This window comes from Anabrus simplex, chromosome 4, assembly GCF_040414725.1.
Source record: "Anabrus simplex isolate iqAnaSimp1 chromosome 4, ASM4041472v1, whole genome shotgun sequence".
In the NCBI taxonomy this organism is placed as follows: Eukaryota; Metazoa; Arthropoda; class Insecta; order Orthoptera; family Tettigoniidae; genus Anabrus; species Anabrus simplex.
The window spans coordinates 352414686-352435779 of record NC_090268.1 but is presented as its reverse complement, the minus strand read 5'-3'; the positions used below and the strand labels follow the sequence as shown (position 1 = coordinate 352435779).

General features: G+C 38.1%; 1 protein-coding gene across 2 annotated transcripts in view; it reads left to right on the top strand.

Moving 5' to 3' along the window:
• PNKP (Polynucleotide kinase 3'-phosphatase) overlaps positions 1–21094 on the top strand; it is a 120406-nt gene that overhangs the window by 63939 nt on the left and 35373 nt on the right. For both annotated transcript variants that reach the window (XM_067146551.2, XM_067146552.2), the window contains exon 4: positions 891–1169. In XM_067146551.2, coding sequence (XP_067002652.2) covers positions 891–1169 — 279 coding nt within the window. The remainder of the gene's footprint in view (positions 1–890; positions 1170–21094) is intronic.

Below are 21094 nucleotides of genomic sequence, written 5' to 3'. Positions count from 1 at the left end.
TTGTTGTTTGATGTTTTTAACACTTTTCAGTGCACTATTGTTATGTTATAAGCACCTTCGGAATAAGTTCTCGTATTTGTTCTCTCATGTTTTTTCACCTCTTTAATACTCTCTTCTTATAGAGTTTCACTGTACCTGTGGCTATACGACGTAAAATCCCCACATGTCGTAAAAATCAATGAACAATGACCAATTTATTCAGTGAGTCTATTCAGAGTTTACCTCCATTGTTAGACCCTGTAATATCCATACCTAAACAAGCTCTTTCAAGTCCAAGTCAGTTCCAAGTCCATAAAATTGAGAACCCGTCTTTCTCTTTCTGGAATTTAATGGCACATTAGGAAGCATTTTGTTTTTTGCTAGTTGCTTTACGTCGCACTGACACAGATAGATCTTATTGCGACGATGGGACAGGAAAGGGCTAGGAGTGGGAAGGAAGCGGCGGAAGCGGCCGTGGCCTTAATTAAGGTACAGCCCCAGCATTTGCTTGGTGTGAAAATGGGAAACCACGGAAAACCATCTTCAGGGCTGCCGACAGTGGGGTTCGAACCTACTATCTCCCGAATACTGGATACTGGCCGCACTAAAGCGACTGCAGTTATCGAGCTCGGTCATTTTGTTTTCTGGGCTTCATTCCAGCATTGGGATCTTTTATGATTGGCAGTAGTTTTGAATGGATATTAAACACACATTATGATCATCTTTCAATAAGTAATTACAATTCCTGTAGAATTTGTAGTGTTCAGTTAATTTTCTATTCACTTTGCCAGGCATTCAAAAACATGTCCTAATGCTTTTGAGCAATGTATGCAAGCTTTACCATTTATGATTTTTAATTGTCATTAGCATGTTAATTACTAATTTTGTAATATCTTGATAAATAATTCCAGAAAAATGATGGTGTAGAGGTGGACATGTCAGAGTCCTTCTTCTGCGGTGATGCAGCAGGGCGAGAAGAAAACTGGGCACCGAGAAAGAAGAAGGATTTTTCTTGTTCTGATCGTCTATTCGCCATAAACATAGGTTTGACATTTTTCACTCCGGAAGAACACTTTCTGGGATTGCCTCCTGGACGTTTTAAACTTCCAGATTTCAACCCTAGAGCTTTGAATTTTGACGAACCTATCTGCGACCCTCCAGAAGCTAGTATTACTTCAGATAAACAAGAGGTAATGTTGTTATTATTATTATTATTATTATTATTATTATTATTATTATTATTATTATTATTATTAGGATACAGATTTTTTGAGGTATTTATAAATGTTGAAAATATGTATACATTTATGACATCAATATAATATCATAAGCATTTATTGATTTTTATTGGAATTGAATTGGAATGTGTTCCTGTTTTTCTTTCTCTTATTTTATTCATAACTAGCAAATGTACCCATGCTTCGCTATGGTATTCTACATTGTATTCGAATATCAAAGTAAATGCTGTACATGCAGTAAATAAGATTGTTTTAAAATACCATATCTCTTAGCGTTATCCGAGAAACACATTGGGGAGGGCTTTGGCAATAAGTAAGCTAGGATTCATGTTTGGGTTTTTCTTGATCTGTGAAGAGAAAAGAGGTAGTTTTATAAGGTTTCTTTAAGCAGATGTTGAATTTTATTCCTTGGGTCTGTTTTAATTATAGAAAAGGAAGGATTGTTGAAGAAATCTTCAGTTTTTCATTTATCCATTAAGGGAGTTGTGTTTGAGACCTTTAGAAAGAATTGAAATTTCTTCATCGTTTAAAGTTATTTTAGATAAGTTGACTACAGGGGGATGAAATTGTTCTGTGTTAATTGAAAGTGTTTTATTGTTTTTGATATGAATTTTATGTGGAAGAGAATTTTTGATCAGGTTGTTAAGCTTGTTATCAAGGGTTTGTTGTTTTAATGACAATCCATAAAATAATTTATTATCAACTTGAATTTGGAAGAGGTTCCATTGTGCACTGGGAAGAAGATTAGCTATTTCTAAGTGTGTTTCATATAATCTGTTGTTTAAAAATGACTTTTTCTTATATAGGAAACAGATTTCATTTTTTAACCAAGTTTTGTTAATTATTTTTTGGGATTTTTGCATGTGAGGAGAAGAATGTGATTTTCTAACACACCCTTGAAGAAATTTTAGATTGAAGTTAAAGGAAATGCATTGTTTCAGGAAGTCTATGTCCTTTCCTAACTTAGCAATCTTGATCTTTAAGCCCATATAATTGAAGACTTTTCATTTTGTTTGGTTAGCATATCATTCTGCCTGCTGTCATTTCTTGATGGATACAGTACTTTTGCATCCATCTCTTGGCACAGGCCAGAGTAAAGTGTAGCTTCCACCTAAGTGCCAGTCAACATCCATGGCTGTGACAATATGGAAGTTGCTGGGGTATGGGTAGTGCTGAGTAATGACGTTCAGAGCATGACTAGTGCATCTGAGTGTTATGAAAGGTGCTGCTCAAAGGGTCAGTCATGCTGCAATAGTACTTTCTGACCCAGTGAGGAAAGCAATGGCAAACTACCTCACTCCTCATCTTGCCTAGTACGCCTCATTTTGGCGCTGCCATTGGTGTTTGGGGTTTCCTTATAACCGCATAACCTTTGGTGGTGCTATTTGAGGATCCAACCAGCCTCCGGGCTGATGACCTAACAGACAGACAGACAGCATATCATTAAGAGATAAGAATTTCATATTGTTCCGCATTGAAGTGAGTTCACTAATAAGTTAAACGAAAGTATAAAATGGTTCAACCTTTCAATACTATTAAAATAAGAAATGTAAGTTTACATTCGTGTTTAATTAAAATTGGTACCGGTTTCGACCAGTATTTTTGGTCGTCATCAGCCGATCACAAATAAGTGTAAAACAATGCACAGATAAATAAATTGTGAAGTATAAAGAATTCTGTAGGTTGCTGTTAGTGAAGCACTAAAATCTTTAGGGAATACTGTACATTGAAATATAGTCAATCACATAAGTTGCACACGTAAAAATATGCAGTTTAGATGATACTGTCAGATGCAGTTTATGAAGCACTATAACACAATGTTATGAAAAATGTCTAAAATCAGATACGTATTTATCAGTTGCAGTTTATAAGGCACTATAATTTTCAGGATCACACTGCGTGTCAATCATGAAGACGTCATGGATCAAGAATGTTAGTAAGACATAAGTGTTAGAGAGCACTGTATGTGAAGAAGTCCAGAATCAAATACATATCCAAATGTAGTACGGAGCAAATTCTTAAAGAGTTCAGCTGCAGTTTATGAGGCACTGTATAATTTTTAAGGACTACTACTGTCCGTCAATAGATCCAAAAATTATAAAGAAGTCGCCGATCAAATACGCACATGTACTACGGAGCAAGTACCTGAAGAGTAGATTGACACAGTGCTTCTAAGAGCCTCTTAAGTTAGATGTGTTAGAGAGCACTGTGTGTGAAGAGGTCCAGAATTAAATACATATCTAAATGTAGCACAGAGTAAATTCTTGAAGAGTTCATCTGCAGTCCATGAAGCACTGTATAATTTTAGGAATTAGCACTGCTTGTCGATAGATCCAAAAAATTATGAAGAAAGTCGCAGATCAAATATATAAATGTATTAGTATAAGTACCCGTTCTTCATACAGGTTATCAGAAACTGGCTTTAGTTACTCATACTATCGGTGTGACTTGTATGTATGTTATTTTCTTGGTTACAATGATTGTAAAAGTGGACCAAAACCATTTGGAACTCATAACCTCATCTATGAACGATCAAGAAAATACACAGTGCACAAAAGAATCTACTATAATTATCGAGAATTATAATTCTCAGGGCTTGTTACTCATGTTGCACATAATATAATGAATCTGAGTATAAATGTTGAAATATTTTGTCAAGTCATGGGTGCATCATCTTGACAATTGTGTATATAGGTTGTTTTCATGGTTACAATGATTGTAAAAGTTATTGTATCCTAGGGAATGGACAGGCTGGGCACTAGGGTTCAAATATCAGATTGACCTTGATAGAAAACACCTTCTGACACCATTAAATTCTTAATCTAATTTATTTTGAACAGAATGTCAGTACCGTTTTCAATAACACTACAGCACACCGTAATTATTCTTCTCTCAACAATTATCTTAAATAATCAGTCTATCAGTCTTTGACTTCTTTAGAAAACACACACACTTCTACATTCCACTATACAACAATTATTAATTCCCTTTAAGGTCTCTTAACTAGTTGATACTTATCTCGGGTTTTGAAGCTTCTTTCTTGAATCCTCGCTGTAGTATTCCTCAGATTCTTCCCTGATGGTTTCAGCACTCAAACACAGAACCCTTTCTACGTTGAATGCGAACTGAGGCTACAGTCTCCTTCAAACACTCAGTGAGTTCTCTATGTACTGTCTCTGTGCCTTACCTGTGGGACACAGCTAACCAGTTCTACTGATTGGCAAGCTCAGCTGCTGCCTAATCTGAATAACTTCTTTTACTGCTATCTTCACTAACTGATGGCAGGGTCAACTGCTGCCTGATCTGACTAGATCCATATACTGCTCTCTTCACTGACTTTATCCTACAGAGTCTGCTCTGTGCCAAGTGACCTAGTGACCGTCCCTTCCCGAGAGAACGCTCCTTTCCAAGTTACCAGAATGACCACCAGAAACACCACCGGAATGGCCAAGAGTCTCCCTTGTCACTCCCTTTTATCACTTCTCTCAGCTTCTAGAACAAGTCATCCCCTACTACAATGTTCCATCACATCACACGGATCTGTTAGCTTCCTATTGGTTACTTCAAGTGTGGTCCCACCTGTCTCCTGCACCTACATGTGACTGTTGACCTTCCACAGAATGCTTCTAGAAGGAATGATTGCACCACTGTGTGCATTCTTATTTTAAGGGGCACCTTCCTACGTGACCAACAACAGGCTTGCTTTTCCTGGTCCACCCAATTTGAGCCTCTAACTATGACCTTCTGGTCTGTTTACTTCCTTCTCTGACAAATATTCATATTGCCCGATATTGCTTCACTCTATGGCTCACTGAATGTACCAAGTTGAGACTAGCTTTAAGAAATGCTTTTAATTATAATTGTAATTCTGCACTTATTCACTGCACTGATATTTAATTTACACTTAATCACTCACTTCCACTATTTTTGCTTTATCTTCCGTTTATATGTTACACTTAAATTACTCATGATTATTAGAATTCTGACTGGGAGGTCACAGATCGAACCTCGTTCAATGCACTTGCTCCATAATTTCCTACGGAAGGACGTGTTGCGAATCGGCGTTCACGACAAAGTGGACCAAAATATCGGTACTAATAACATCAGTGATCCTAGTACTCCGTGATTTGATAGCAAATAGTTCAAACTATAGGTAACAGACTCCGCAAAATGCTGAAACCTAAGCCTGTACTGTGACCGTTCATCACGTCACCAAGAGTGTACTACAGTATCCTGTGGATAAAATATGCCGTTTTCAGCACTCTTCTACATTAATTAGCGCCCAAGTTAGCGCACGATTACCCTTCCCGGGATACGAGTCGCGCGCCGCCAGCCCCATACGCTAGACTCTAGTTACATATACTCATGGTAAACGAGTCATACTTTGCCTACAAGTGAAAAATGCTCTCCGTCAGGCGCGACAGAGAAGAGAATACCCACGCTAAGATGAGAGGGTTAAGTAGGTCACAAACATCACATTCAACCCTGGAAAATATTATTTCTTCGCTCTTTTCCCTGCGGAAACACCACTGCCAATACATCGTCTTCAACTGTTTTCAAGAACACGGCATAAGCCCAAAAGCCTATAGAGTATCATTTCTAAAACTAACATAATTCGCTTAGGCCCCTAATACAAGACAGATTTCCATGACAAAAGGTTCATTAGAAACAGCGGATTTTATGGTAATTTTTGACACCGAGAAGTGCTTTACGTGATCATAATGAGATCATATACGCAGTAAACAAACACCCTAACAGGTGCTGACCATCTGGAGAAAGCTGTCTGCGAGAACAAAGCTAAAGGATCCCTGAGCCACAAGCCCTTCCTTCACTGGGCTACCAAAGGATGCTTTCAAGATTGTAGCAAAATGCCGGAAGCGATCAAGATGGGAACCGATCAGTGGAAACTCGGGTAATCAAGCTTTAATTTGATACCTTAACCGATCCTGGGAACTTTGGGTTATCGGAGCAATTTTCGCAAGTAGGAGGAGACTTACCCTCTCCCTCGAGTCTGATACGCTTTCATTATAAAAAGGTATGCGAACCAAAGCAAGCATACTACTTCGATTCTACCATTTGCATTGAGAAGTGGTATGTTCTGTGAGTGACTCTTCAGTAATAGTATTCTTTGTTACAGTGCTACTAAGTGTGACCAGTCAGTAATTATTTAAATAGTGACTACGAAGTTGAAATGCTGTCAGTCATCATCATCGTTGACCAACTCCAGTTTCCCAGGTGTGGTATACGAGCCCCTTCCATTTTGTTCTGTCCATGAACCATTCTTCGTTCACAATCCGCTCCCAATCCTGACCTCTCTCCTCTACATCCTTCTTCACTAAGTCTGTCCATTTTTCTGTAGGTCTGCCCACTGGTCTCTTTCCCCTGATTTCTCTTTCATACTCCGTTCTTGCAGACCTGTTGGCACTCATTCTTTTCACATGACCAAACTACTTCAGTCTTGCCTTTTGGATCTTCTGGAGTAAGTAAGGAGTCTTCTAGTCCTACGTCGTCTCTGTCTTTTTCATTCCTGATTTTATCCCTCCTGGTCTTCTGGATCATTGTGCGTAGGAACTTCATTTCTGCTGCTTGGAGTTTCGAGTTGTCCTTTCTTGTTAATGTAGTGGTTTCCAGGCTGTATGTGAGGATAGGGGTGTAGTGATATAATTATTTAACAGTGGATGTGAAAGTTTGTCAATATTAACGGAGTACGGCATTTAATCCTAATTATGGGCCAATGACCTTCGATGTTAGGCCCCTTTAAACAACAAGCATCATCATCTAATCCTAACTATGACGAGTATGTAAGATGTGAAGTGCTTGAGTAAATCATACGTGAGTGAAAGAGAATGTGAATCGAACGCTAGTAGGCTGTGCGATCATGTAACTAAATTCACGAACCTATTCATGCCGAAGGAATAGCACTAACTGTGTAGTAATGGATAGTCAGTTCTTAGAAGAAAGTGCGGCTCAGTGACGATGTACTTGACCAGGGCGGTATCAACTAAACAACCCCAAGCGCAGTAGTTAATCTGTGTTCCCAATTAAAACTAGTGCTGAATTGGGCAGAGTTAAACTACATGTGTAATGATAATCTCAGACACCTAATGACAGTTATGAACGTGCGTAATTAGGGGCCTAAACTGCCAACAGTGGATTAGACAGGCAATGATGAGAAGCAGCGGGCTACAGGACAATATCGCTGTTTGATTGGAGGGCTCGAGTAAATGAGTCTCTCCAATCGTGGTAATTATAATGTGTTGCCATTTATCACAATTATAATAAAGTCAGATCCCCTCATTGTGTTGTGTGCCAGTGACATCATTCTCCAAGGAATAAGAAGATTGACTTACAGGAGGCCTGTACCTATTCACCACGCCATAGAACGTTGAGAACTTCCCGCAGAGTACGTGAAATCAAGTCATCATGCCATTGATCCAACTGCAGCCGAACACGGGATTTCGTATTGCTGATGTAGTCACAGTGTGCAGCTAAACTACTGTATATGCCTTCTGGGGTGAGCTGTGGGTGTGATTCAGACAGATGAGTACCACTCATAGTATTTGAAAGTCGGATTTCCTGTAAAAATGTAAATATCTTAATGCATGCTAATTCTTTAGAAATGTAGTGTAGGATTTCGTTGTTCGCAAAGGGATGGTAATAGTTACAGTGAAGCCTCGGAATGCGAGTAACTTGGTCTACGAGTGTTTTGCAAGACGAGCAAACATTTTAAATAAATGTAACTTGATAAGCAAGTGAGGTTCTGCAGTACGAGCGTCATGTGAGCCTACGTTTTCCCCTCCCCTGTTCTTTTGTTGAATGGATGAACGATGCCGCTCGCTCAAAGTCTTGCTGGTTATACAATACTCCTGCTCATCCTCCAGGCCTTGAGGACGACTTACTGGAGGAATTCCAGTTCGTTATGGTTAATTTCTTTCCTCCCAGTATTACTACACTACTCCAGCTTATGGATCAGCAAGTCATTTCGAACTTCAAGAAGCTACACACCAAAGCACTATTTGAGTGATGTTTCAAAGTGACCGAAGAAACAAACCTTACCCTCCGAGAGTTTGGGAGAAATCGTTTCTCCATCGTGAACTGCCTGAAGATCATCGATAAAGCCTGGGATGGAGTCACTAAGAGAACTCTCACTTCCGCTTGGGAAAAGCTGTGGTCTGACTGTGTTCTTGGACGTGACTTTGAGGGGATTGTTGATAACAATGAGCTGCCGATTGGCGATGAAATTGTGTCCTGAGGGAAGACCGTGGTGCTGGAGGTGAATGACATAGACATTCAAGAGCTGGTGGAAGAATATAGCCAGGAACTGACCACCAACGAACAGATGTACCTGCATCGCGAGCAATAGGATGAGGTTGTGGAGATCTCATCCGGAGAAAATGAGGAAAAGTCAATGGAATCTCTCACTTCAACTGAGATTAGGGAGAAGTGCAAAATGTGGGAAACGGTGCAAAATGTTGTAGAAAAATACCACCCGAATAAAGCTGTAGCAGTGCGAGCGATGAATCAGTTCAATGACAGTGCAATGTCACATTTTCGTGAAATCCTCAAAAAGAGGCAAAAGCAAAAGTCATTGGACAGCCTCGTTAAAGATGCACAAAAAGGAAACAATTCCAGTGAGCCAACAGATAGCAGTGATTCCATTAGTGAAATTCGTACTACACAGTAACCCCTCTCATGTCATCTCTCGTCTCCCTCACACCAACAATGAGTCTATTGTAAGAAAAAGTGCACTTTAATTTATTTTACGTTATATTTTGTTTTAGAAATGGTATGCGAATAAATATTTTTGTGTTGTGGACGAATCATCTGCGTTTCAATTGTTTCTTATGGGAAAAATTGCTTTTATATACAAGCACTTTGGATTACAAGCATGTTGCCGGAACAAATTATGCTCGCAATCCAAGGTTCCACTATACTTGATAGGGTTTGTATTGATTTTTCTTCACGGTTGGAGAACCGTATTTTCTTTATTTTACTATGGAAACTAGTGCATGATCTATTTATGGCCCTAGATTTGATTAATTATCGGAATTAAAGGGATTTTTAATATTCAGGTAAAATCACTCCATGTATCATCATTCATCAGTTATAACAGATATGAGTCGTCCAGAAATTCGAAAGCTCTTTGTATTTGATGCTTCACGTAAAATGTTAGGTTAGTCCTCCATATGAGTTAAGAATGGTGAAGAAGTAACCACGGAGTGAAAAGTGAGGTGAGACAATGTTTGCATTTTACCTAGATCGCGATTGTTAACATATTTTATCCCGAGTGATAGGACTCTTTCTTCTATAATATGTATGTATTGGGTATGCCGAGAGGTGGGACCGAGCTTTTCAAGCGGATGAAATATGAACCTCTCCCCAAATGAGTGAATAATATGCGCGATGCGTTAAATTCCCTTCCGATGGTATAAATTAGGCTAGATGAAAGCCGATGTGTTTTATTGATGCGAATGGCATCCAACGAAAGTGATAAGATTAAAAGTAAAGTGCCGAGATGGCCCGTTAACTGGACCGACTGGATTCCCTTGTGCTGGAAGTGAAAGTAAACGCGAAGACAATGCAAACGGTTGGCCTGTGGAATTTATGGCCGGGCCAGGCGAGGAGAGAGGCCAAACAGTGTCATTGCATTGAGAGGAACGTATTGCTAAGAGGCTCACTTCCCTTCTCCGGTGTTGATATTACATTCAACCAGTTAAAGATTAACACCGTTGGGTAGACCTACAGTTCTAATAAATGAGGGAATCTTAATTAAAACGGCTAGGGATTTCAGATCGGTGTTCGCATCTCACATTGTCATAGGACACGAGTTCGTGTCTCAGCAACACCAGAGGCAGTTGTGCCCACTGCCTCCAACTACGGACGGATCCTACTGTCCATGATCTATTATGTGAATGTCAAGTGTATTTGTTGTCATTTATTACAGGAGTGATATTTATTTGAATATTGTGTTGGTCTTTGGTTCGTTAAATGTGTCATTACAGGGACCATCGTTATATAAATGTCCAAGTTGTGTATAGTATTTAAGTGACATCCCATTGGATCACATGATAGGTAATATTTGCTCATTTGTGAGATAGTGAAATAGGTTTTTTTAATAAGTGATACTACTTTCAGATATTTTAACATGCTCGTATATGAACGTGTCTATCACCTGGTTCATTCGACGGCTAATGCTTAATACTCACCGCTAGGACGACAATTCGTCATTTTGAATATATAATTTAATAGTGTAAACAAGGTGAGCTAAATACAAGATATGCCTTCATTTAATTATTTCTGTGTGTAACGAGGTAAGTGTATAAAGTGATTAATATTTCAAGTGTTAAATTTAACACAATGTGAGATGCGAAAACCGATCTGAAATCCCTAGCCGTTTTAATTAACATTCCCTCATTTATTAGAACTGTAGGTCTACCCAACGGTGTTAATCTTTAACTGGTTGAATGTAATATAATACCGGAGAAGGGAAGTGAGCCTCTTAGCAATACGTTCCTCTCAATGCAGTGACACTGTTCGGCCTCTCTCCTTGCCTGGCCCGGCCATAAATTCCACAGGCCAGCCGTTTGCATTGTCTTTGCGTTTACTTTCACTTCCAACACAAGGGAACCCAGTCGGTCCAGTTAATGGGCCATCTCGGCACTTTACTTTCAATCTAACATTAGAGAAGGCGGGACTTCTCAAGTCTTACAGATTTTCAGAGTGAAATGCGAATCTAGAGAAAGGACTAGAAAGGACATTACATCCTCAAGAAAATTGCAATGTTTAATTTGTGTGTTTAATATGGTGGCATATCTGTGTACATGATATCCATGTGCTTTCTCGAGTATTAAAATTGTGTGCAAAGAAAAAAATATAATTCATTCTTCTAATTTCATAGGTAAATAGTATTACTCTCATAGTTCAGGCTCCCCTACTGTGTAGATAGTTACTGCCCTTTCAGACGTTCTACTTGACCTGTATGCTCTACTGATGCAGCTAGCGTGTTACTCCAGTAGGGGAGATGAGACTTCGACACCGGGCTTTGTTCGAAGGCCTTGTCTAAGGTACTCCATTCTAACATCATGTTACAGCACTATTCTAATCTAATTGATGTACTGATACCACGAAAAGGGTACAGTTCATAAAAACGGAGGCCTGTCGGCAACCGCAGGTTGCAGTACTACAGAGATCTCCGGGGCTATTATTTTTATACTTCACTCCCTTTCCATCCGTGCCCAAAGGAGTGCTATGAGCATCATATACAACAGTTTATTTTTTCCACATAGCAAGTCATATGTGTATATATTTTGGTTGGCAGCTATGCCCAAATGTACATGCATAATCTCACTGCTGTAGAATCCTGGAGCTGACGTTGCCATGGTTACGGCCGTTCGTTTCTTTATCCTATTTCTAGAGCAGGGGTAGTGTGGTTCCAATATCTCCATAACGGTTGGTTTTAAGGCCCTTAGGGCTTACAGAGTTTTGTTTTTTGCATCATTGGGGCTTAAAATGAGCCTTGTCTCGTCCTTGTACAACAAATTCGATTTTGCCTATATTAGCCTATTCGTTATATATCTCCCCTCCTCCCCCCAATTAAAAAAAAAATACAGCCCATGTTACTCACTGGCAATGTAGCTTTCTATAGGTGAAGTAATTTTTTAAATCGGTTCAGTAGTTTTTGAGTCTATCCGTTACAAACAAATATACAATTTTCTCCTCTTTATAATATTAGTATAGATTACGGAGCAAGTTCTTGAAGAGTAGATCTGCACTGAGATTCCAAAAGTTTCGTAAGTTAGATCAATAAAGTAAAACTCGTGTTCTCATCCCGAGGTGGTGCAGCTCTTTTTTTTTTTTTTTTTTGGCACACCCCCATTGGAAGTGGGCTGCATGTACCATTTCAACCACTTACCAGCCCTCCTGCCATTCTTACATTTCTGGCAGTACCGAGAATCGAACCCGGTTGCCCGAGGACGGCAGCTAATAACGCTAACTGTTACGCTACGGAGGCGGACAGTTAGATCAATGAAGTTATTAAAATATATGATATCGTCGCCATAAGACCTATCTGTGTCGGTGCAACATAAAGCAACTAGCAAAAAAAATATATGATATAGAGAAAAAATAATTGTGCAGAGAATAAAATACTAAAAAGCGCAATATTGGAACAGTTGAGGAGCGTAATGACATAGCGTGAGATATCTTGAAGGTTAGAGTTGAGGTCGAACTTAGAATAGCGTAAAGTATAAATTTGAAAGTTAGAGTGGTCAAAATCATTAGAGATGTCAGAAAATGTAATTCAAATGGAAGAGTGAAAAAAGAGGAATGTAATGAGGAGAAAAAAGTTGAAGCAGAAAAATAATGAATAAAATAAAGGGAAGAATAGGGAAATAAATGAGGAGGTGAAGCAGTTTAAGGTGGATCAGGTATAGGAAGTGGAGAATATTGGTAGGAACTATATAAGGACTGGAATATTGAATTTGGGTTTGTAAATTTAGCATTTTTGAAAAAGCAGATAAGGAAGTCAAATAAAATATTAGGTTTTTCAGAAATGTCATTTAAATTCAAATTGGGGTTGAAGTATTGGTCAAGATGAATAAAACAATTTCAGTAGTTTTTAGAAGGGGGCCTTTGTTAATAACTTTAAGTATTTTTATGTCTTTATCAATACTGGTGAAATTATGATTAGAATCTGGTATGTGTTGTCCTATTGCAGAGAATCTGTTGTATTTGATGGCGTTGATATGTTCAGAGTATCTGATATTAAAGTTACGTCCTGTCTGTCCAATATACAAAGAGCTACAGTTATTGCATTGGAATTTATACATGCCAGGTTTAGAAAAAACATTAGATTTATTAATTAAATTAGAGTGGTGTAATAAATCAAGATTTCTGTTATTGGTTCTAAAGAATATTTTCATGTTATGTTTTTTAAGAATGTTGGTGATTTTGTGACCATTTTGAGTGAAAGTAATGGTGGAAAATGCAGTGGGTTTGGTTTTACCTTTTGTTAATGTGGTTTTGGGGCGCTGTTTGAATTTATTAATAATACGGTTTATGAAAGAGTTGTTAAAGCCATTTAATTTTGCAATAGTATGGATGGTGTTTAATTCATTATTTAAATATTTTTAAGACATTGGAGTATTAAATGCACGAAAAATTAGGGTGTTATAGGAAGCTCGTTTATGTGCTTGTGGGTGTATAGAAACTTGCCGGATAGAGGTTGCTGTTATCTCTTAATCACCATACCCCATGTTCGACTGCACACAAAGAACACTTCCTCTTTCCCATTATGCAAAAGATGAAATCTTACTGTGACAGTAAATTGCTATATTTTTATAATCTTCTTTTGTTTAATATTAAATAACAATAAAAACACATTAAATGTGCACTTTTTGTCATAAGACTTGAGAAGCAGAAGAAGGTTTAAGCCCTTATAGTCGGCCACAACCTGAAGGTAGAATGATTCAGTAATTCTCCTGTATTTCCTAGTTTAATACTCACTATCAGTATCCGTATTGTTACGGATTATTAGTGTCCTGAAACTAAAATGCCTACAAAAAGAGGTAGTGTGTTTCATTATTGAGTAAATTTATTAAGGTCTACATACTTGCAATTATTTGTAGGTGCACTCCAGTATGTCAAACTCCTGTTCTCCAAAGGGTCCTCTCCTAATGCAGTGTCATACCCAGAGCAGTTCACTCTATAACACAGCTAAGGCCAAGAACTTGAATCACACACCAGGCTGAGTCTGATTGACTCTTGACGCTGATGTACTCCAGAATGACTCCTGCAGGACTTGCAACTGTCTCATGACTTACATAATACTAACTCATGCTGTCTAGCTTTGCTCTTGTTATAGGCCAGCAGAAAATTCTCGGCTAAGCATCTCTCAATTTCTATTTCCAGATCATTCTGGGCTCCTCATTGTTGGCCTTTTCCAGCATTTTGAAGTAGCTCAGTCAACCTCCTTATTGCATGTATCAACAGTTCACCAGGGCTATTGTTTTACTTGCCACTGCCGCAGACCACATCGTTGCCACTGTACCTCCCTGCAGGCACCCCACACTCTGTCTTTATTGTCACATTATAAATGGTGTCAATATAACTGTGCAGTTCAATAAATTTACAAAGACTGTGCCAAACCACCCCCTAAACTATCGCCATGAAAAGATCAATACGATGATATTACACCGAAAGTAACACATACATCGGGAATAATTGAGGCGTGGACCCCGGCTAGGAAAGGCAGAGACATAGCCCTGAGCTGGAAATGACCCTCGTCGGTGAACAAGGGGTGAAACTACAACTACCAGCTATGAAAAACAGAATGAATTAAATTTAGGGTTTATTAATAAGATTGAAATAAAATATTAAACAAGAAAAGAAATAATTGAAAATAAAAAGAATGTAATGATTATTAACCAGAACGTACCTTTCAGAAATAAATATCTGCATATCAAGGCGTGAGCGCAAGATCACACTTATTTCAATACTCAATCACATATATTAATAAGCTCAGCGCCTTCCAACAACACCTTCATTACATCATAGGGCAGTGTAATTAACATTCTCACATCTCAATTTAGGTCGCCCCTTTTATGAGAAGCCTTTACTTACACCATTATGCAATCAACAATATAAATAACTCGTCAACAATCTGCCCAGCACAGAGAACAAAAGGCAGATAAAAAGAATGGAGATATCGGTATGAGACTGAGGGAGACATCGCTGGACCAAATCAAAGATGATAGATAAAATAATTCTACAGGCATGCGCAAAACAGAATGCACGCAGCAAACATGGCAGCCACTCGGGCGAACACACGCCACGAGACAAGAATTAAATAAAGAAATCTGTACCGAGAACAAAATAGGGCACAGATATAAACAAAGCAATAAATCAGGTCAACCGACATATCACCTTTTCTCACCCCTCACTCATTAACACACACACATCCAGCATTCACACACATGAGGGTATCAGGAAATAAAAATGCAAACGGCTGTTCAGATAACAAAGTCAAATACAATTCATAAATTATGACCCACACGGTCATCACCAACAGGTCTCACATATTTCAAGTACCAGCGTGCACCATGCAATTAATTTTTTTACGGCCGGGGTGGTTGAATACTTTATTCAAATCCATCAGTATTGCGCGCCTCGTGCGACCTGAATGTAGCTTTGAGTCGAGACGAAAGGCTTATTATTGGGATGACGAAGTATAAATGCACGCAGTGCACCAAAACCTAGCCACACAGAGACCCATTTGCTAACATCACCAGACCATAAACAGTCACACCCACACAAACCATATCATTTAACGGAGTAGAAAAGATGTATGTCAACCAACTGTGAAAGTAAGCAATGAATCATCGCAAAACCAAAGATTTAAAACAAACCAACATACCTGTAATTATCAATAGTTTAAATTAAAAGAAAGGTGCATGTATGTTCAAAGCTTGAAGACGTTAAATGAATATTTTTGACACAAAAACGCCACCTCGATCATCATGACGTCCATTGTTGTTATCTGCCACATACACAACAAGATGAGCTTCAAAGAGAAAAACGTTACCGCTCTCGTAAAATGAACGATCTCCCTGTTTTACCGCTGAAGGTGCTGACCTCTACTGGACATTACTAGAGATACATAAGTTATTGGGAAATGAGGCTGATAGAAGCCATTTGCATAGAGAAATGTCACATATGCGAACATGCCACAGGCATGGTTCAAGACTTCTACATTTAAAACATGCTCAAAATTATGAGCAAGTGAGGGACATCAGTCAAGGTTCCTGTGTACCTCAAAGCAAGCTGAAATCTGATGAGCTGTTGTAAAATTTACTCCTGATCATAGTGTATCAGCTTACATTTGTGGAAAACTGATTATGTTTTATAGCATTAAGATGTTCCAAGTACTGCATTGAAAACCATTGGCCTGTTTGACCAACATATGAAGCCTCATACTTATTGCATTTAAGTTTGTAGACCCCCAGAAACAGAAAATTTATTGTGTCTGTTAAAACTGAAGACTTTGTGAAATCCTAGAAGTTTTTCTCCAAGGACTAGATGTCTCTGACATGTATGTTTTAATGCAATCTTGGGTTCAAATCCCATTACTAGTCATGGAGAATGTTTGTACTGAGATGTTTCCCAACCTACGTACATTCTGTTGTTTTTGTTTAAATCTTTGAAGTTATCAAAATTGTCATTAAATTAACCAATTTAGATTATTCTGCTGACTCCCTATATAAGAGCAGAAATTTTGAGCAAAAGTGGTCTGATCTTGCTGTGATAATTGTGTGTGTGACTTGACAGGGCATAGAGGAGATCTCCTTCGGAAGATGGGAGGTGGGGGCTCAGCATGAGGAGGTGTCAACAAACAAGTTATGGCAGAAAATTATCTAAGTAATCTTTGCTGCGTGTGAAGATTAGGGAAGTTTCCAGCAGTCCCTTTTAACACGTAACAGTTTGGTCGTCCGCCTCTTCTTGAAGTTAATGTAGGATTTTACTTTCCTATTTTAAAAATAATGTGGGTTCATCTTGGCAGTCTTCTTACTTAGGTCATATTCCCAAATGGGAACTAATTGAAATGTAAGGGAGCACAGATGGTTACCCTCGTCAACGTTCTTCTAAATTAATGTTGGGTAATTAAGTTTTTCTAACTATCTAAAATTACTACTAGTTTTTCGGCTTTAAATGTTTCTTTTACTTAGTCATCCCATAGCATGGGGCCTCTATATCATTGTGCCTTAAGCCTGTTAGTGATTTTCTGTAACTTAAATTCTGGATTGCTTGGGTTTCTGCTTCCATTTCGCTTTGGATTTAGGCCTTTGAAAATTAATTGTAACCTTCCTTTTCCTTTTTCCCCTTTTATGGCCACATAGTGTGGGCCTTATGCCTCTGAAATTTTACTTTCCTTTTCCCAGGTAGCATAGGTATTTAGGGGTAAATTGATACAGCTCTGTACTTGCTGTTTCAAGTTTCTGGTGATGACTGATGTGATCACGTGTATAATACCAAAGCCCACAAAAGGGCACTTGTATTATTGATGTAAGTTGAACTCCAGGGTTCAAAATCCGTGTCTTGTCAAACTTCTGTCACTGATACATACCTTCCTGGATGTGTAAAGGCTATCCATTCCCCTTTTTTGATCACAGTGTAAAATTCTGGAGACCTGCAAGTCAAAAGTTTTGAATATTCCATTTGAAATAAATGTTCCACTCAATAAGATTGTAAAGTTTTCTGAGCTTCCGATTGCCTTTTATTTATAAAGACTTCTGAGCTTACGAACTCCTGGTATCATACAAATTTTTAAGCGCACGAGCTCCTGGTATTGTATAGATTTCTGAATGTACAGCTTTCCCAATTGTAAATTCTTGAGCTTTTCAGCTACTCTGTTAAAGAGTTCATGGTGTGTTCAGTGGTGTTTGTGTTTAAAATATCCTGATTCGAGAAAAGAAATAAATAAAATTTTAACTTTGGTTTTGGTAAGTAATAGTTAATTTTTTATTAGTTCTTTGTCCAGCCATTCACCCCGCATGCTTCCTTCCCTCTGCAAACCATGGTAAACATGGTAACAGTAAGTGTATTATGAGAGATAAAAAGATTATTATTATTATTATTATTATTATTATTATTATTATTATTATTATTATTATTATTATTATTATTATTATTATTACTAGCTGATGTACCCGTGCTTCGCTACGGGATTCTCAGAAAGACTGACTTGGTGGTTTTCCTAACTGAATTCAACATAGGTCATTACAAAAACGTCAGTAGGAATGTAGCGATTGAAAGCAATGTTAAGATATAAAATACTCGATCAAATGAAAAACCGCACACTTTCTCACTTTCAACGAACAGTACTACGGTGCCGATCTAAGAGTCCAAAGTTCCAGAGCTGGAATAACCAGGTCGCAGACAGCCGTGAACACTCCTCTGTCATTGTTCCGTTATATATGCACACTACTCATTCCAATCAGTGGCTCAGAGTAGGGATTGTATAGCTCGAATAGTATGATGAACCAGTGTGTTACGTACCAGATATATCAGAAAATGTATGAACCAGAGGAATGGCATGCTAAAGAAGAAAGTTATCTTACACCCCAGCTACTTCCCACCAATATACAGGCAGGCTGTTACAGTCGGTACGACCAAGCGAGTTGGCCGTGTGGTTAGGGGCGCGCAGCTGTGAGATTGCATCCGGGAGATAGTGGATTCGAACCCCACTGCCGGCAACCCTGAAGATGGTATTCGGGAGATGGTGGGTTCGAGCCCCACTGTCGGCAGCCCTGACGATGGTTCTCCGATGCTTCCCATTTTCACACCAGGCAAATGTCGGGACTGTACCTTAATTAAAGCCACGGCTGCTTCCTTCCACTTCCTAGACCTTTCCTATCCCATCGTCGCATAAGACATATCTGTGTTGGTTCGACGTTAAGCAAAAAAAAAATTTTTTTTTAAATGGTATTCCGTGGTTTCCCATTTTCACACCAGTCACACCAGGCTGTACCTTAAAGACAAGGCCGCTTCCTTCACACCACTATTCATTTCCTATCCCATCGTCGCCATAAGACCTACCTGTGTCGGTGCGACGTCAAGCAAATTTTAAAAAACCTCGGTACGCAGCAGTAATCCTATCTATCGGGGATGAGAGGGAAAAGAAGACAAAAAGTACATCACAACAAATAATGGTCAATGTAGTGTTATTGTTGGTAAAGTTTATGAGCTTTCTATATTGCAGGCCTTCACATTAGTTTTCTTTCGACTCTGTGATATTAGGGTGTCTTACAAAATTATTTATATCCTAGACTGTAGTTCCTTATTCTCAGACTTTACATACCGATTTTCACTAAATTCTGTTTACCCATTTTCTCATGACTCGGCGCTGATATGGACTTAGTAACAAAAATCCAAATTCATGAATATCTCCAATTATATGCGGTACAGTAACAATGTATAAGACATAAGTGATCGGAAATTTAATAACTTCTTACATAACTACTACTAACTTACGACATAACTAAAGTTAGGTTAGTTATGTAGCATTTATCAATACGACTACTAATAACATAAATAACTTTTTTGAGAATTACATTTTAGACCTTCCCCTAAACTACCATTTCACTCAGCGTGAATAAAATAATTTGTAGCCTAGATTGCAGTGGTTCATCACCCATCATTACATACCGATTTTCATTAAATTTTCTTCAGCCGTTTTATCGTGATGCGTGTACATACATACATACATACATACATACATACAGACAGACAGAAATTACGGGAAAGTAAAAAATGCATTTCGTTGTCACTGTGGACATAACCGACACAGAAATACCATTCTTTTCAAATTCTGAGCAATGTACAGACAAAACTCTTATTTTATATACGTATATAGATTTATCGATACGACCACTAATAACATAAATAACTTATTTGAGAATTACATTTCAGGCCTTCCCCTAAACTACCATTTCACTCAGCGTGAATAAAATAATCTATAGCCAAGCTTGTAGTGGTTTATCACCCGACATTACATACCGATTTTCATTAAATTCTCTTCAGCCGTTTTCTATTGATGCGTGTACAGACAGACAGACAGAAATTACGGAAAAGTAAAAAATGCATTTCTTTGTTACTGTGGACATGACAGACACAGAAATACCATTCATTTCAAATTCTGAGCAATGTACAGGCAAAACACTTATTTTATATATAGGTTACATTTCAGGCCTTCCCCTAAACTATCACTTCACTCAGTGCGAATAACATTATTGATAGCCTAAATTATAGCGACCTATTCCCCGACTTTGCATACCAATTTTCGTGAAGATACGACCACTAATAAAATAAATATTTGACAATTAAATTTTAGGCCTTCCCCTAAACTACCATTTCTCTCAGCGTGTATAGCCTATATTGTAGCCTTATTTTCCATCTTTGTCTAGCGATTTTCATTAAGACACGACCACTAATAACATAAATATTTGAGAATTAAATTTCAGGCCTTTCCCTAAACTACCATTTCACTCAGCGTGATTAAAGTAATTTATAGCCTAGATTGTAGCGGTTTATCACCCGATTTTACATTCCGATTTTCGGAAAATTCTCTTCAGCCGTTTTCTCGTGATGCGTGTACATACATACAGACAGACAGACAGAAATTACGGAAAAGTAAAAAATGCATTTTCTTATTACTGTGGACATGACCGATACAGAAATACCATTCTTTTCAAATTCTGAGCAATGTACAGACAAAACTCTTATTTTATATATATAGATTATTATTATTATTATTAGTTTTAAAAGCTATTTTTTGGTTGTGCTTCTAAAAGATCCTAATTTTTTATATGTTCTCATCATTGAACATGAAGGAAAAATATGTTGTTTTAATTTTTTACTGTCTTCCATAAAATGTCTGTCATGTGCCTTGTCCAATCAAACTATGTGCATATTTCAGTTGAGTGTAATTATATTTCTTGTTTTGTCTTATCACAAAGTTTCTGATAGTCGTTGGTTCACATTTGTATTTTCTGTGGACTGCATCTCATTTTGCCACTTAAAGTTTAATGTCTGCATTTATTCAAGGGATTTTCCCTTCTTAGATCTTATTATGCATAAAGGAGCATGTCTGTCTAAATTCTGTAACACTAAATCATTAAAAGCATGACACATTTCATTATTATTTGTCATTTGTATAGTGTCATGCCACGGTCTTGAACGCTTGTGCCATTAACGAATCACAGCCCACATGGTTGTACTCTCGCATAGTAATGTATTTGGACTTTGCTTTAGGTACCTTTAGGGAGTAGGACATGAAAATGATGTTATGAGCTGAAAATCCGGAGGCTGGTGTGTCTGTGGTC